The sequence below is a fragment of the Vipera berus genome (genome assembly GCF_964194415.1).
Source record: "Vipera berus genome assembly, chromosome: 3".
Lineage (NCBI taxonomy): Eukaryota > Metazoa > Chordata > Lepidosauria > Squamata > Viperidae > Vipera > Vipera berus.
The window spans coordinates 69428270-69447781 of NC_138204.1; the positions used below are offsets into that span (position 1 = coordinate 69428270).

Sequence of the window (19512 nt, forward strand, 5' to 3'; positions counted from 1 at the left end):
CAGGAAACCCCCATCACAACTCGCGCGGCCGCATTCTGTACCAGCTGAAGCCTCCGAGTGGTCCTCAAGGGCAGCCCCATGTAGAGAGCGTATCAACATGTAAGTCTTAATAGTATTGGAGATCTACACGCATATGAGTCACTGTGGTCATTAGGATTCAGATAATTGATTTAGGACTAGGGAGACCTGGGTTTTAGTCTTTTCATAGGCATGGAAGCTGGTTGTGTAATTTTGGGCCAGCCACGCTTTCTCTTCTGACTGGAAAGTTGAAAAACATCCATATACCAACGTGCTGGACTAAGAGGCCTCATTCTTCAGTAGGCCAAGAGAAAGAGAACCTCACTTCAGCACTAAAACTAAAATGCTTAATTAACAGATCACTGAGAAAAGCTCAAATCACGTTGCAAAATAATCGGGTTGTTTTGCATGTTGTCTTGTAAGAGACTTGCCTTTTCATAAGCTGACAATTGAAGGTAGTTTTATAGTACAAGGTCCTAACCAAAAAAAATTATTTCTTTAATTAGTCAGATTTCCATTCTGAGTAACAGAAGATTTAAAAGAGTTTTGCTTTTCTGTTATATATAAATATCCTCAATAGAGATGCAACTAAGTACAGTAAATCTTTCTTAGCCAAAGATCCCTGTTCAATTGACTTTGGATATTATTCTCTATTTCTCTTTCCTTTTTCCTCAAGATTTAGAGTATGTATGTATGTATGTATGTATGTATGCATGCATGCATGCATGCTTGCTACCTAGCTTGTCAGCTTGTTTGTTAGCTTGCCCTAGGGCAGGGGTAGGCAACCTCGGCTCTTTTATGACTCATGGACTTCAACTCCGCTGGCTCAGGAATTCTGGAAGTTGAAGTCCATGAGTCATAAAAGAGCCGAGGTTGCCTACCCCTGCCCTAGGGCATTCAGTGATGATTCTGGGATGAATGTAAACTTCTAAGTTCTGAAGAAATGGATGGGGTTCTCTTTGACATCTACCATATGTAGTCTGAATCCCTAGCATTAATGGCAGTGATCACATAACTGATTTGGGGCTGGTTTGAGGTACAGTCGTGGTAAATGTATATTTGCAGTGGTTCTTTTCCTTCCTAAAGGGTTAGTTTCATTCAGAAGTGGTAGGAAAGAGAGATTGTTGTGTATGTGGGCAAGTCTTTTTATGCAATACTGATTTTTATTGATGTACCATAACCATCCTCAGCCAGTACTGGCATTTCAAGACTATTCCAAATATTATCAGATTTATATTTAAACTTTTTATATTGGATAAAGTCTTTTAAAATACAGACACAATAGGTCTATTTTTGATAATTTTTTTCTCTAGATTCAGCTACCTGCTAGAAATACACATATGGAAAAACCATACCAATTAAATAGTACTATTGAATCTGATATTAGGTGTAATTTGGGAGGATCTATCACAACTTTGAACAGTTGCTAACTGGCACTCATAAGTTAAGGGCAACCTGTACTGGGCTGATGTTTTTATTACCCTACGCTATCCTTTTTCCCATGCAGTAATTAGAGGTCAAGAGTAAGTGCTCATTAACATAGAAAAATCTTAGTAATATATGAATTGTTTCCTTTCTCCTTCTGATGGCTTTCAGTAAGGGAGAAATATCTGATATTCCTTACATAGAAATATGAAATGATTGTTCACTTACACAGCTATTGTTGAAAAGGGGAAAGTGTCTAAAACTGGTAACTGTGATGCTTTAATAGATGAAATCCTTTGGAAACATGTAGAGAAGTAAATTCCATTAAAATTGGCAAGACAACTTGTAATTAAGAAATTTAGAACCAGCTGTGTTGTGTACTCAAGTTGTACTTACAACTTGCTGTAATACATTAAGCTCTTTGGAAACATGTTGATATGCTTGATTAGCAATTCCCTTTTATGAATAATTCCCTTTTCCTGCTTTTAAAACTGTGATCAACCCTATCCTTCAGTGGGTGTGTGTTTTCATATAACATACATACATTTTAGGAAAAAAACTACTTTTTAACACTGAAATGTCAAAATGAAAAGAACTGATAAATGGAAAATTATCAAATAAAAGTTTTACTGTATTAAAATCAAACATTATTATAATTTATCAGATTTATCTCTTGCTTTCCCACATGAAGACAATTTCCCATACAGGGCATCCCTCCCATTTTTCCCCAATAGCCATCTTGTGAAAGGCGCTGAGCTGAGAGTGTGATTGGTCCAAGGTCATTCAGTGGCCTTCAGCTCGGCCTCTCCACTCCTGGTCCAGCACCAGACCCACTACACTAAGCTAGTCTAATTCATACGTTTTGAAACCACATGGTGACTTTTCCCAACCAAGCCAACATGGTACAGAATAGTTCTATACAAACAGAAGCACTTTCTACTTTTTTTTAATGCTGTTCCTATAGTGCCTTCTCATGAGCGGTTTTTCAAAATGCATGAACAGCTAAACATGAAGAAAAACAAGAAAAAAGGGCTATAAGATGTAATGGTTTATGTACAAAGAGCAAATGCAAATTTAAAGCTCCAGTAATCTCCAGGCCTGTTCTCTTTGTGACTGATAGCTACCGATAGTGTTGGTATGAAACCTGTATGGAGAAATGATGTAGTCTTGCTCTTTCTACTGAATATATAGGCTACTTAATCCTTATGGAAGCCCATGCAATGGTAAAGCATTCATTCATGCTCCTGAATTTTAGCACCCAGTGTTAGACTGCTGCAAGCCCTGTTATTTACACAGTTTAACCGTAAGTATAGATGGCCCTTTCCTAAAGGTTGTTGTAATAAGTCTTCTGATTTCATTAACCTCCTTACTCTTGGAGACTTTGCCCCAATGGCTCTAGGGAGACAGATATAAGGTGTTCCGTACTGTGTATGGTATCCTGAGATGTGTTTTTTCCTCCCCAATTATTTCTAGATTTAAGTGTCATACAGATAAATGTTATGTTCTTTTCTTTAAAAAAAAAAAGATGAGAATTCTTAATTCACATTCTAGGTTGCCAAATACCTTTATTGAGTTATACAAGTACACAAAGTATTTGACTTAGAGGTGTTGCTCTTTTGTTTTATGATAATTTCTTGGTAATGAGTTTTCCGAAGCCATCTATTTTCTATCTCCATTTTTAAGAGAAAGAAATAATAAATAATAAAAGCCGTGCTGGCTAAAGGCAATTAGAAAGTAAATTTCAAGTTTCCAGTCTTTGCTATTCGTAAACTACCAAGCTATCAGTAATTTGGAAAAGTATACATTTTCATAAAGCAAACAAAACCTTTCATTGCTTCCGTTCAAAATAGTCTGTCTTAAAAATGTGCCTCTAATATGCAAACTGAAATGTGAAATCATTTATGGGTCCCCATGCATATATAGGTAGTCCTCACCAAGAGTAATTAGGACTAGTATAACAATCCGTGGAACGGCTTGACTTCAGAAGTTGTGGGTGCTCCATCACTGGAGGTTTTTAAGAAAAGACTGGACAGCCACTTCTCTGAAATGGCACATGGTCTCCTGCTTGAGAAGGGGTTGGATTAGAAGACCTCCAAGGTCCCTTCCATCTCTGTTATTTTGTTATTCAGTCATAAGATGGGTGGTGGTGTCATGACTTCACTGACTGACAGCATTAATTCCAGTAGTCCCAGTGTTGTCATCGTTTAGATGAATCCCAGGTAGTCATGTCCCACAGTCATGTGATCACCATTTGTAACTACCTTCTGGCTTCCCCACTGACTTTAATTGTTAGATGCTGGTAGCAAAGGTCACAGCTGGTGATTACATGATTGTGGGATGCTGCATCATAATTGTGAGCCAGTTGCACAGTGCCTGGATCTTGATCACATGATCACAGAGATGCTGGAATGGTTGTAAATTTGAGGACTGGTCATAAAGCTACCGTGAGGATGCTGTGAGGGTCAAAACTACAAGGATCCATGGGTAAGTACCCCTCGTTCAGTGCTGTAATTTCAAATGGTCAATGAACAAGTGGACATTAAGCAAGGATTACCTTATATTAGAACTAGTTTAATTTTTATGCTTGCAAATACTATTTCACAAAAATACTTAACCTTTTAAGGATTGAGTTTTAATGTATTAAGTAGTTTTAAGTTCCAATAACACAAGAGAGATATTAGATGGTTTCACTAGCAATAAAAAATACTGAACTTCACTGGGAAACCAATGTTGCTAAAACAGTAACTGCATATACAGTGTTTGGATCTGTCTTTATTAATAAATGAATGGTTATATCCAAAGATAAATGGCATATTTGCTTGAATTTGTGTGTGCTGATAAGATAAACAATGTGCTGTAAATTGGCAAGGCATCTCCATTGTTTGTGGTAGAATTGGCAGGGCATCAGAGGCAGCATGGAGCATATAATTACTGTGAAATTTGCAGTTTGTTTGAAGGCCTGGGAAATAGCATCCATCTCTAAGAATAGGCCTTCTTTCAAAATTTAGTGAAAAGCTCATTAAAGAATTTTTACCAACGCTGGGCAAGTTTTCTTAGCTTTTAAACTATACAGAAGGAATACAATTTGTGCCATTACATATTTGCATAAAAAGCTATGGCAAGTGTATTATTTACATTGAGATTAACTGGTTGTACAGATTGTAAGGTTTAAATTAGATGCAAGAAACTGTATCTAGATGTGCACCTGCCTGGTACACTGAGCAATCCTTAGCTGGTATTTGTTGGAGAGATAGATTTACAGGAAGGTTTTTTTTTAACCTTTTAAGTAGGATCAGACAGTTGTAGAATCTTGCAGCCAAGCTTGATATATTCTTAAGATAAAACCTGTGGTTAAAAAAAAGATTAAAATAACAGGAAATAGCACCAATGTTACAGTTTACCATTGCCAATTACCATTAAAAGGTACAACATACAAGCACACACAAAAACCATTGGAAAATAAAATATCCTGTTTTCCTTAATGTGCAAGGAAACATTTGTTACAATAGAAATGCTCACTACTGTTTTAGTTTATTTAAAATGGGAGCGTAGCCAAATGTCTTCATATTTCAAGAAAATAAAAAGGATGATGTTTAACGTAATACTGTTATTTTCATACTGTTTATTTGATCTATGTTGCACAAATAAATAAATACTCTTAATTGCTGTGGTAACAGACAACTTATAGCTACCAAGAACCAATAATAACACTTAAGTGTTCAAAGGTTTGGATTCGGAAACATGTATTAGGAAATTACTATAATAAAACAAATGAGTTTATGTCTCTTCAGGAAATTCCCCTTTTTACAATAAATTTAGGTTATTTTTTATTTTCTAAATATGCACTCTAATAAAAATAATAAAAACTCTAATAAAAACTCAAGGATTATGAGATACAGTGAGAACATGCATTCCTACTACTACTACTACTGCAGCTGCTGCTGTTGGGGGCCAGAGTCAACTGTCAGCCTGTCAATAACTCATAATCTACTGGAATTCTCCTTTATTATTAGGTAAAAAAGGTAAAGGTTCCCCCGCACATGCGTGCTAGTCGTTTCCGACTCTAGGGGCCGGTGCTCATTTCCATTTCAAAGCCGAAGAGCCAGCACTTGTCCGAGGACATCTCTGTGGTCATGTGGATGACTGGATGCCAAAGGCGCACGGAACGCTGTTACCTTCCCACCGTAGTGGTCCCTATTTTTCTACTTGCATTTTTATGTGCTTTCGAACTGCTAGGTTGGCAGAAGCTGGGACGAGTAACAGGCGCTCACTCTGCTACGCGGCACTCGGGATTCAACCCGCCAAACTGCCGACCTTCTGATCGACAAGCTCAGTGTCCTAATCCACTGAGCCACCGCGTCCCTTTGTTATTAGGTAGTGGTACTTAAAAGTTTATGAACCCTTTTGAATTTTCTGATAGTAACGGGAAATATAATCGTATTAACAAACTGTTAATCAATCTTCCTCTGGGGAGTTCATTCCTGTTTGCAGGGACGTCCCCGATGGAAAAGAGGATGCATAAGCCATTAAGCAGATGCTCACTTGACTCCACCAGGACCCTGCTTTATCTAGGATTCTTATTGGTGAACTCACATCTACTATTCTCATGCTCGGTGCACGAGGAAAGCTGAGCATTAACGAGAAGAGAGATTTCATCTGTTGGCTTAAATAGTAACACTGAACACTCTACTCTGCACTACCTGAGCAAGATGAGAAGATACTCACTTTTTGGCAATCAGTGCTCATATCTAACTAGATCCCAGCAACTGTTTCTCTGTACCAGCATCCTGAGCAAGACTATTCTCTGGAACAGGTTACGTAGTGACACTCCATGACTTAGTAGCAGAGTTAACCCATGCTTCCTGAGACAATATTGCCTCTATGGATCTGTAGTGGGACTGAGGGCTGGCTGCTTTTTCATTGGTAGATCCCTAGCAGCCACTTGCCTCTCAAAGCCCAGAGGAATGCTGTCTCCTAGACATTAACTCATCTGGGTTATATTCATAGCAGGTCATTGACTCACCTGAGAAAGTCATACCTCCGCTTCATGTTAGGAATACGTAAAATGCTCTGACATCAAATAGTACTTTCAATAAAATACATTTGTGGTGAGTGAAATTTAAAAAAAAACAACAACACTGGCTTTTTCATGTTTAAACTTTCTGGCCATTTTAAATGCCATGTTGTGGGTTGTTATACTATCATTTATGTGCAAGTTTCTTTTTCCAAACTTTTCCCCACGTAGCTAGTATAGCAGTCATTCCTGCTACTACTGGTTTATGCTGAATGGAATAAGAAGAGGAGAGAGTTGGACGGAAAGCAACAGATAAGTACATAGCCAAATGGAATAAGACTGCTGCAGGCGTGCTGGACATCTTGGGAAAACACTTTGGTCTTTAAAAAAAAATCTTTTCTGCATCAAAAGTACATATGGATGAACAAGTTACATTGTTCATAAGCATACATTCTTGCTTATGTGCTCTGCGGCATTTTGCAGACAAATAATGCAAAAAGTGTGCTTGTGTGTTCATACATGCATTACTATGCTTTGCACAGTTACTAATGCTATCTTGGTTGGTTTGTTGAGCTTTGGGGTGCACCCCTATTCTGTGTAGCATCTAGCATTCTACTAAAGCTGGGCTTCCGGGTATTTTTAAGATTGCCAAATCTCTCTCAGCTTATTGAGTGTTTAGGATGCACTTTGTGCATGCTCTTCTGCTGTACTGTTGAGTTTAAAGATTGTGTTTCAAAATGCCAAGGCTGAAGAAACTATATTGCTTTCTCACTGGCAGCAAATAACCTGTTTTTGTTCTGTACTGCACTAAGTTTTGTTGCTCAGCTTCTGCTGATTCAGCTCCAAACATGTATGCTTCTTTCATCCCTTAAGCCATTCAGAGTGCATTTTTCTTCCTAGCTGAACAACCTAAGACAGCACTATTTGTTGTTTTTCTTACTGCTGTACTCTTCAATAAAGTTATATTTATTAATATAAGTGTTACAAGCATCAGGGCTGCAGTGCAAACTGCAGTCCACTTGCTCTGATGATACAACAGTAGCAAACAAGGGAGTAACATTTATTTCATAGAATAAGAGGGTGAGTAGGCCCCTATGCAACCCAGAATCATCCACTTTTCAGTGATGCTGAAGCACAGGGCTGCCATCTTAAATTCCAATATAAATCAGCCTGGGATGATACAATACTGATTCTGTATTATATGTAAATTTTGTTTGACGATAAGATGACCATGGTCTTGAAAATACTATATACTTAAATGAGTACAACCTTATCTTGACTTAATAAGGAATAAACAACATTTAACTTGATGAACATTACTTCATGAAAATTTGTTCTAACTAGCACTGGTCTAGCACAACATGATTTTACAAAATTACAAAAGCAAACTAAAATATATTCTGGAATATGTTCTGAAATATGACCGTCTGATCAAGGCTGAATGAAATGCATTTCTAAAAACAAACACCAAACTGTACATTCCCTCTGAATAATGCAAGGATGGAATTACAACCTGTGAATATACAATTGGGTTAAAGAATGCTTTTTTGATTATATCATATATGCAACAGTACAAATTGGTGCCACTTGGGAATCACCCATTTGCATAGAAAATAATTATGATCACATTTGAGTTATTTTTCCATTGACTAATTAAACCAAGTGAACACTTTTGAAACATTTTTTTCCTAAATATTACATTACAAATGTAATGCTATCAGAGGTCTATAATTCTTGCAAAAATTCCCGTTACATGATTTTCTATATTATACTTTAGAAGCATTAATGTCTCCTCACCTTAGCCAATGAGAGATTTCAGGAATGCAAAGCTATCGTCAGGTTGGAGATTCTCTGCAAAACAAGAACAACTCACTCTTAACGTGGTGTTTTAACACACTCATGTTTCAGTTCTTCTCACTTATTAATGGGCTATAACAGAGTACAACCTATGACTAAATTCAAATAAATGTGAAGACTGAGGATTTTTCAGCTGAACAGCAGTGGCCAGAATGGATATTTACTTTTATAGGATTATTGGTATCTTATAATTATGAAACTGAACAAAAATAACCAAAACCCAAAATCCAATATTATTCCCATTCCATTTCCATTGCATTAGTCATTTTGTCCTGTTTTTTATTTCAGAGAAAAGGACCTCTTTTGTTAAAACTTTTTTTTTGCACTTTCCCTCCCCCCTTTTCCCCCCTCTCACAAGTAGGAAGATAGAGGTAACGTGGGACCTTCTACTTCAAGTGGGATTTGTAACTATTGGGTAGTCAGTAATCTCATCCATATCACAAGAGTTCACAAGCTCTCTAAAACTTTATTCTGGATGTTTGCTTTGATTTTTGCAAGTGCATGCAAAGTTTGAGCATTTTCAGCCATGTGCAACTCCAAAATGGATAAAGAAAGCAGAGACAGGGGGGGGGGGGGAAGTCACTTGACTGCAGTTATAAAACCTCTCTTTTCTTAAATGTGCCAGAATAATTTTTCTCCATAACCCTCAACCACAGTTAAAATCTTTAGACTATTCATTATGGTTCTTTTTATAGTATTTTTATTTAATAAAACCTATTAAGACTACCATACAAATCTCTTTACTTATGCTTTTATCTTTTAACTGATCAATTTTTATATTGCTGACATCTCCTCTTCACCATTTGCTCATTTAAAAATTCATAGTACATGAACTACGTCTCTGGAGAAAATGTCTATAAAATTTGTTACAGCTGGCAAATGTGTATGAGTCAGTGATAGCACATGACTAAATGCTTTGCAGAAAATAAAACTTGTTTCTGTAGTAAGCAGAACTGTTTAAATGTTATTTATTTTTATGTTTCAAAGAAAATATATTGTGAAGTGCTGCATTGATTTAATACGCAACATTGTCTGTGTACACGCTGTACAAGGAAAATTTATGAAACCTTTGCACAACTCCTTTAATTGAATTTTCCAAATCTCTCACCACACACAAATAATCAATATCTTCTGCAGAGAAAACCAGTCAGAATTATTACCATCTTTCTTTTCAATTTTGTTGTCATCAGCACATAAAGAGCACCTGGATATTTGTAATGTCTGGATAGCAAGTTATTTACACCTCTTTAAAAGTAATTGCTATTAATCGCCTCCGTTGTGCCTTCCCACACCCTGTTTTATTTTAAATAACCATTACATGTCTGAAAGAAAAGAAACAGGTATTCTTTTTGAGCGTTTGTAGTCATGAAGGAATGCAGTACTGATAACATTTTATAATTTAAGTTTTCATTTCACTTGATATTCATATTCCTATATTATTGTAAGGTTCGCTGAAAAAAACCCTATAAGAAATAAGAGCATACAACAATTGGATCCAAGTTCATGAGGCAATCTTGAAAGGTTTACCTATAAAAATGCAATTTGGTAAACTAGTGTATGTCTGGGTGCATTTGCATAGTTGATTTTGAATATAACTGAAGATATTCAGGTAAATATTTTCTGTAAATGTGTATCATGGCCAACATGATAAGTAACATTTAATCTTAAAAGTATAGAACATTAATCCACACTGGAAACATTCAATTTGCTTTCAAAATATCTAACATTACTGTAAACTATGATGCTACATACTTCAAATGTGGTATTTTAAAACTGAAATCTTAACTACTGCTAGGCCAAAGATTAAAATGACCACATTTTATACAGTGAAAAAAGTGTTATATCCTACAATATTCAGAAGTCAAAAGAATAATGGAGGACTAACCATTTTTCTTCCCACTAAGTAGCATTTCTCTGCTAGACAGATTAAAATCTCACCTAAAGCAAAAAAAATGCCACACAAAATCAATACAGCCCAAACTTAGTTCTTACAAAATAATTTCAAGAGTGGTTCAGACTTCAAAGGAAAGTGAAACCACAGTATTGTTCTCCTATTGAACTCTTGAGTTTACCTCTGAGTAGGCATGCATGGGTTTGCAATGCAGTTTCAGTCTTACATCATGCTATTGGAATTTATTTCTCAGAAATAAATAACAACATCAGCCATATTGAACATACTGGGGATTACTTTTGACTACACTTGTATGAAAGCATGAAGCGACTGGGCCAAAGCCAAAAGGACGCTCAGCTGTGGATGTATCTGGTGGTGAAAGGAAAGTCTGATGCTGTAAAGATTTTTTTCTCCATAGGAACCTGTTGAACAAGACTCCTGCGAGTCCCTTGGACTGCAAGATCAAACCGGTCAGTCCTAGAGGAGATCAATCCAAACTGCTCCTTAGAAGGCCAGATCCTGAAGTTGAAACTCAAATACTTTGGCCACCTAATGAGAAGGAAGGACTCACTGGAGAAGAGCCTAATGCTGGGAAAGGTTGAGGGCAAGAGAAGAAGGGGACGACAGAGAATGAGGTGGCTGGATGGAGTCACTGAAGCAGTAGGCGTGAGCTTAAATGGACTCCAGAAGATGGTAGAGGACAGGAAGGCCTGGAGGAACGTTGTCCATGGGGTCGCGATGGGTCGGATATGACTTCGCAACTAACAACACTACTTGTATGGGATTGACTCTAGGAATGTATTAAAATTGTAAAAAAAAAATAAGAAAAATATTGTAACAAATACCACAACAAATCCTATCTTATAGGTAAGCAGGTTTGATTTGCAAGTTGAAAAAAACTTTAATAGAAAGAAATGCAGAAAGGTTATTAAATAACATTTTAAAAAGCCTATTATACTGACTAAATTTATAAAATGCACTACTAAGTTACAAAACGATTTACTATGATCCAGTTTTCCATGATTCAGGTGTGTGGGACTATAATGCCCATTATCTCCAGCCAATGATACTTTGAATCCCTTACAGAGCAATTTCAGAATATACCTTTTTTAATGGAGAAGATAATAATGTATAAGGAAACTGCTATGACCAGCAAGTCTGTGGTCTACACTTTCAGATGATGTAGGACTTGGCCAACCTTGGTTAGATTGGGAAGTCAAGCAGATTTAGGCCACATGAGCATTTGAGTGGGAGAACATGACCAACTGATGTAGGTAACTCTGAACAAAAGGGATTAATGGTCTACCTTGGTATATGACACTTTTTATCTTCTCATGTGAAAATGTCATGTCTAAAGCAATGCTTTTCACTATTAGCAACTTTTAAGACAAGAACACTGGCTGGGGAATTCTAGGAGTTGACGTCCACCTACCTTAAAGCTTCCAAGGTTGACAAACAATTGTCTTTGTGGTTTATCTTGCTCTAAATATCAGGTCTAGACACCATTTGCCTTTTACCTGTCCAAAGATTCCATTCTACCTTTTTGGGATCAACAGCTGCAACCGAGGCAATATACAATTGTGGCAAATGGCAAACTGACTGGGGGAGCAAGCAAAGTCTGCTAGCTTTACATTGCTTGATTTTTTTCACAACAGAAAGCTAGATTTGATGGATTATCCAAAGCAGACTAAATGCAATACAATAATACTGCAAAACTCGGAAGGCAGCTTTACAAAAAAAAAAAAAGAAAAGAAAAAGACTGCAAAACTCCATTGCTTTGTCTTGGAGATGGCAAACCCATTTGTAACAGATCCTTCTGTTTTCTAATCAATTGGGAATTTGCCCAGTGGATAAGCACCACTTTTTCTATCTGGCACAAGACACAAGCCTCTCCCCAAGTGATCAAGTACTATCCGGGACTGAGCAGGATAAAGGTTAATTGTGTTTGGATTTGCTCCTCCAAATGCCGAAACACAAATTCCCTTTGGAAATATGCGGCACCCATCCTACACATAGACATGGCATGCTTTAGACAGCAGCAATGCAACTCGATTTCATCTCCTGGCAGCTGCTCTCAAGTTTGCTTACACTGTCTTCAAAAAACATTTTGTTTACTGTAAATGCTAGTCATGGGCAAACAATGGTGCTATTTTTTATGCTGCGAAAATGATATACTAAGATCTACATAATGCTGTCCATTGATGAAGGAATGCTCTGAATTAAGTTGTTTTAAGTAGAGGTTGTTTATGTAAAGTAAATAAATTTCATGCCTCACCATGTGATAATAACGTGACATTCTATCAGTACCAAGCCAAAGAACAGTCATAAGTTTTATGTCCTTAGCATAACTAATTAAAAAATAATTATAGAAAACAACATCCCAAAGTAAAAAAGCAAAATAAAACACTATGTTCCTTCTTCAGTTGCCCTTCCCTCCTTGCTGTTATTTTTGACACAGCCATTCTTATCAGGACAACAAAATATATACCATTGCAGCAGATAAAACCAATGTTGTTCAAATCTAAAAAAAAAACATTTTGTGTTCCACAACCAATTTCATACACCATGCTAAATTCTATGTGCTTTTGAGGGGCGGGAAGGAGTGTTAAATATGCCTTTAGCATTCAAAATGGAAGAAATCTTCTCAGTTCAACATCTCTTCAATCGCTGTTCTTGAACACTTAAACAATCAATGCTTTGTTCTGTGTTTGTATTAATTGACTACTACATTGAAAGGAGGTTCTGAGGAGGCTATGATATTGATAAATAAGCTTGGAATTTACTATCATGAGATGTTGTGCTGGATAACAGCCTGACTGGCTTCACAAAAAGGTTGGACCAATGGCTATTGGCCTAGATCAGGGGTAGGCAACCTTGGCTCTTTTATGACTCATGGACTTCAACTCCCAGAATTCTGGGAGTTGAAGTCCACGAGTCATAAAAGAGCCAAGGTTGCCTACCCCTGGCCTAGATCATCCGTGTTAAACTCGATCACATCATGTGATGTATCGTGATGTGGTTTTTTTTGCCTTTGCGGAGCCTGCACATGACACATCTGGCCCGCAGGCTGCCAGTTTGAAACCCCTGTCCTAAATGAAGTGTGTCATAAAGGCCATGGAAGACTAGTGGGTTTCTTGGTGCAGTTGGCTGGCCACTGTGAGAACAGCCTGCTGGACTAGATGGGCCAAGAATCCAATCCTGCTTAATTTTTTAGTTCCTTTCATTAGCTAATGGCCAGTTTTTAAAATAACGTCTGATTTCAAGACCAGAAGATTTCCATCATGTTAACATTCTTGATCTCAACTAGCAACTTTGATCTGCTTGTATCGTCACTGGATCTTCAGATTTCTCTGAAAACATAAAAATTTCAATGTTAGCCATAGATGATACAATAGATTTACTTTCCTCATAGCTATGCTATACATTAGTAAATGTTTGCTTGATTTTTTTCCCCCAGGGAACAAGAGAGAAAAGATGGGGGAAAGGACATAGCACTATCCTCAAAGCTTGTATAGTTTCTCTTTCTAACACTCCTGACCTAAGGAATTCATAGGTTGAAACCACAGTTTGACCTAGTTTTCCAGCTGTGGTTTGAAGTCTAGCTATAATTATAAAATAAGGAAAGCTTTTATATTACGTTCTTTCTTTAGTGAAAAGGGACATATTTCTGAGTAAAGCTTCAAACTTACAATAAATATTAAGAAAATACTGAAAAAACAAAAGCACAATCAGAAAAAGGAAATTTAAGAGAACCCCAATAATAATAAAAGTAAACGTTACAAAATAAAGTGATCCAGGTTAAACTGACACAGTAGTAGCTAGGCCTGTGATCTAACAGGTACAGGTGGCTAAAATGACCACGACCAAGAGAAATTTCGACAGTAACTCTTAAGTCAGATTTAACTAATTGCCCTTGCGTCATTCTATTCCATATCAAACAAAGATAGTAACACGTCTCACTACATATATATTTATTATTTATTAAATTTATAGGCTGTCTAGCTCCCTGATAAGGCAGCCCTGGGTGGCTTACAAACAAAAATAAAAAGATGGATTTTAAAAACAATTAAAATTTTAAAAACTATATCAAAACTAGAACCAAGGAAATACATCACACGGGGATGAGATCTTCTTATCCCATCAACCACCTCCAGAGCTGAGTGCCCCATTCAAGGCCCAGGCCAACCAGCAAAGCCAAGTTTTAATACCCTTCCAGAAAGTGAAAAGGGTGGGAACAGTTCTCACCTTGGGTGTAGATGTAAAATTTATATGAGGAATGATGTCAGGCTGAAGAAGTCAGGAGCTGGGATAGAGTTAAAAGCAGTACTAGTTTATTTCATGCTATTTATGCACAAGAATCTGATATACAGGGGAAATTGGCGGTAGATAAGAGTCAACAGAATTCACGGGGAGGAGGGGGGGCTGGACCTAGTCTCTTGTAGGAGCATAGCAAAACTCAAACTTGTGACGTGTTTGACTCTGCCCTCTGGCTCAGCTTGGTCATCCTCTACAGATGAGCAACCTTTGGGCCCTCAAGGCCCCAGCATCTTCTTGGTCACACCTTAGGAACTGCTTTTGCACACTGCAGAAGACGAACCCCCTTACACAAAAGCTAGCAAAGGGAAAGGATTCTTAGTCTTGTCTGCTATGAATAAATGGGAGTCCTCGTGGCTTCCCATTGCTCCCAGCAAATCAACTAGTGGCAGAGATATAGCAAAAAGCAGAATTTTTTTTTAAAAAAAGAAGACAAGTAGCAAAAGCAGAGAAAGAAAATCCAAGCTAAACCATTATTGGCTTTCACCAATGGGGCTCCAGGTTTTGCAATCAATTGATTAGTGCAGTATTTTTCAGCCTTGGCAGCATGAAGAAGAACTCCCAGAATTCCCCAACCAGCCATGCATTAGTGGCTTGCCTGGAACCACAAAGAGTTATGAGATTTTCAGCAAGCCACATATATCAACCGGAGGCTGTGTTCAATCTTTGGGCCATGCTCATTCCTGCTTTACATAGCTGGACTCTCTAATAAACTACATTTCATTGCTACTGTGGTAGTCCTATCATTAAAGTAAATTTTAAACAGCAACACCATTTACTAGATATAATGTTTTGATTAAGAACTGAAAAGCCCATCCTAAAGATTTCTATATACAGACACAAAGCATGTATAAAAGAACGTAGTAAGATTTGGGGGGGGAGAAACAAGGCTAGAATGCTATACGTTCAGTACATGTTAACAATAAAGAATGAGAAAACTCCACTCAACACATCTGACACCCAGCAAGCTAAGTCTTCATTGCTGAAATGTCCTTTATTCTGTTTCTTTTAAAAACTAAATCATAACCACAAGGGAAAACTAATCTATTTGATCAAGATGTGTGGATGCCTGTCTGGCACCAAGAACACACTGCTGAGCTACGGAGATTTCAGATATCAATAGAAACGCGAAATGACTTCAAGCTCAGGAAAAAAAAAGAAGTATTGCCTTGAGCTTTAAGACACAAGATTGGGAACTAGCTCTCTTCTCAGTTCACTTTTTGCCTGTGAGGATAGACAAACTACTTATCTTCCTAGCCTTTAACCAAACTTTGTGAAAGAAAACACACATTCCTGTCCTGGCATAAGTCGAAGGTTTTGCTCCTAATTCATATCCATTACTCGCATGTACCTAGGTAGTGAATACATCACCAAGAATAAAATTAGGCTCATAGCTTATGGAAGTGCATCTCCAAATATTATGGAAACAACGCTACATGGACAGCTATACTGTATACTGGTAAAAAATTTCTTTCTAAATGATCAACTAAGAAGTGATCGAACTTGGGATCAAGTCTTCCTGTAAACACGATCAGTGTACCAAAAAAGCAGACACACACATATGCCACAGCAAACATGACCCCATTAGAGGAAACAGAAAAGGGGGTTTTTTGCCTTGTCTTTTTAAGGAAAGTTCCACAGGACCCTGGACAAAGCAGATCATGCAATCCCCTTCCAGTTGAGTTTCACTATGGAACTGAGATGGCATTGGCCACATTCCTAGATGACCACGGGAGGGATCAGGATGAGAGTATAGTGTCCTTGGGTACTGCATTTCATGACAGAGAGCCAGTTTGTTGTGGTGGCTAAGATGCTACTTCTCGATCTCGCCTAGATATGAAAGCCGGCCAGTCCCTGTTTCAGCCCAACCAACGTGACAGGGTTGTATTTGTAGGGAAAATTGGAAGTGGGAGAACTGAGTACGAGCATTGTCTTGAACTGACCAAAAAAAAAAATATGAAGGCAGGATAAATCAAATAAATACATTTTCCATATATAAAAAGATAACATACAGCAAAAGACAAAGAGTGTTTCGATGTATAGGATATGGAATTGTGGTTTTAATATGAAAGAAGTCATAGAGCCTTGGTGGAGCAGTGGGCTAATGCCTCCTTAAGTAACACCAGCTGCCTGCAATTAGTGCAGGTTCAAGTCCCTCCAGGCTCAAGGTTGACTCAGCCTTCCATCCTTACGAGGTAGGTAAAATGAGGACCCAGACTGTTGGGGGCAATTAAGCTGACTTTGTAATAATGCCGCTTGGGGGGTGTATGAAAGCCCTAATAAGCAGGCATATACATAGAATGAAGGCTACTGCTAAGCTTGTAAGCCGCCCTGAGTCTTCGGAGAAGGGCGGGATATAAATGGAATTAAAATAAAAAATAAAATAAAAAATATCCTAATTGAATGTTCAAAAAAAATTTAAGAGCAAAACCTTACAGTCATCTGACGGGTGCTTTAATTTTGAGTCTGCACTAACAAGGAATTGGATTTGGTCTAAATAATCTTTCCATGAATCAGTGTAACACATGATATATTTATGTTTTCAAGGTGGATTTCCTTTTTCCTCCATCTCTCAAACTTGGATAACTTTAAGAAGAATCTCTGTGAAAATCTGATCAGAAATACTCCTTAAGACCATAGAAACAGATCATTTTATCTCACCAGCTCATAACCTCCTGATTTTAAGCCACTGAAGTGCATAACATGAAACAGAACTATAAGGTGCTTATTTTTAAATAAGATATGCTTAAACCTTCAGGTGGGTCAGCTAAGCAGTTAAGCATCTCATCTTTTTAAGTGCCTTGCTGAGATTGGACTTTGTAAAATAGAGTTCATTTGTCTCTGCAATGTGGCAAGGCTGTATTCATAAATGTTGAGTGCTCTCAAGTCCCCCCCCCCAGTAATAGACATTAGAGAAATATTATCATTATTAAAGCCTTGGGTGGCACCAAGGTTGTACTGTACATGGAAAGATTTGAAGGTAAGAAATGGTGATGTGGGTACGACAGAAAAGATACAGAAGTGTGTATGTGTGTGTGTAAATCCAGGCATCCACAGACTGTACTCTCTTTAAATATGCTGCTTGCATGGCGTCAAGAACACTAAAAACATTGTTATGTTCTGGCTCCTATTTGTTGTAAGCTTCCCAAAGAGCACTGCAAAAAAAGGTAGCTTTTATTAAGATCAATGAATTAAAGATGCCTGGGGGAGGGGGGGGGCAAAATAGCAGCATGTGTTTCCTTAAAGGGAGTTAAGTACTAAGTGGGGCTTAATCTGTATTAAAGACCAAGGATTCCACCAGCTATGAACTAATAGAGAGAATGGGGTTTGTGCAAAGTGCTCCTCATGAAAAAATGGCCATATCACTGCTGCTGCAGAAAACTGCACCACTGCCTTACCATAAAGGATAGCAACTGAAGTGCTCTAAGATCACATGGAGGCTCTAAAGCAGGGGAGTCCAACTGTGGCAACTTTAAGACTTGTGGACCAGAATTCCCAGAATTCCCCAACCGGCCATGCTGGACACCCCTGCTCTCACGTCTTCCTGGTCACGATCACAGAATCACATTGTCTTGCATTTTGTCCCACTCTTTCAAAATGGGAAACACAAACATGGTTGTATAAGTCCTAAAATAAAGATAGCATTTAAAAAAAAAAGCAAGCAACTCCCCAAAGGCGTACATACTGTTTGGTTCTTCTACATGTATTCAACATTACAAAGAAAAGGTTTTTGGTAGGAAAATAAATTTCATAAGAAAGACTTCTAAGTAAGCTGCACATTTGCATAAGGGCCTCCAGGGAGTGCAAAACAGTTTCAAAATAGTGGTGGCCAGTGCTTTTTTTGTAAAAGAAAAAGGTGCCAGAACTCACACATGTCATACAACCCGCCTTGCCTACCCTACAAGGTTCCATCCAAAAAAGGTGCCGGAACTCCGTTCTGAGCGTTCTATGACAAAAAAAGCCCTGGTGGTGGGCTTTAAGCACCTGGAGGGACGTGGTGGCTCAGTGGGTTAGGACGCTGAGCTTGTCAATCAGAAGGTTGGCAGTTTGGCGGGTCGAATCCCGAGTGCCGCATAGCAGAGTGAGCGCCTGTTACTTGTCCCAGCTTCTGCCAACCTAGCAGTTCGAAAGCACGTAAAAATGCAAGTAGAAAAATAGGGACCACTACGGTGGGAAGGTAACAGCGTTCCGTGCGCCTTTGGCGTCTAGTCATGCCGGCCACATGACCACGGAGACGTCCTCAGACAAGCGCTGGCTCTTCGGCTTTGAAACGGAGATGAGCACCGGCCCCTAGAGTTGGAAACGACTAGCACGCATGTGCGGGGGAACCTTTACCTTTACTTATAAGCACCTACGCAAAATGTTCCCAACTTTCTCCTCCCTCTCCAGACCTCTTTCCTATAGTTCCATTGTTTTATAAGGGCTCGGTCTTCTATAAAAAAATCTTTTGGACAATGCAAGAGCTCTGTGAGGAAGAATATACTTGTACTTCACTGGATATTATTTAGGATCTCTGAACAGCCCTGGTATCCTTTACAAAAAAACTTGTTGCAAATTCATTTTAGAAAATCAAAGAAATAAATAAAATAAATAAAAAGTCAAGAGCCACTATAACTGTCAAATTGCAGATCTAAAGCAGACTTGGTAAATAATAAATACCAATTCTATCAATGCTCATCCTGTAAGACTAAATTTTCCAAAGATGTAAGAGAATTATCAGATTTCATGGAAATTGGATTTCATACAGCTTATTCAAAGACCACAACAAAAGGTTGCAAAAACCAATGTTATGCTGTAAATTCTGTCATTTTATTATGTGAAAGCAAAGCTGCAATACAAATCAAAATTGTCCCTGATTTCTGGATCCTCTAAAGCAGGTGTGTCCAACCCATGGCCCATGAGCCTCATGCAGCTCTGGACAACTTGTAATGGGCCCCACAAAATCATAAAAAATATTAAAAAATAAAGGAACTTCGTTATTTATATACATTAA

The 19512-nt window shown here is 38.0% G+C and overlaps 1 protein-coding gene across 1 annotated transcript in view; it reads right to left on the minus strand.

Moving 5' to 3' along the window:
• Positions 1 to 4197: 4197 nt before the first annotated feature.
• The window catches only part of ITGB3BP (integrin subunit beta 3 binding protein), a 40869-nt gene continuing 25554 nt past the window's right edge, over positions 4198 to 19512 (minus strand). The window contains exons 9-10 of the mRNA XM_081322645.1: positions 8255 to 8308; positions 4198 to 4788 (exon numbers count right to left, since the gene is read on the minus strand). Coding sequence (XP_081178771.1) covers positions 8256 to 8308 — 53 coding nt within the window. The 3' untranslated portion in view covers positions 4198 to 4788; position 8255. The remainder of the gene's footprint in view (positions 4789 to 8254; positions 8309 to 19512) is intronic.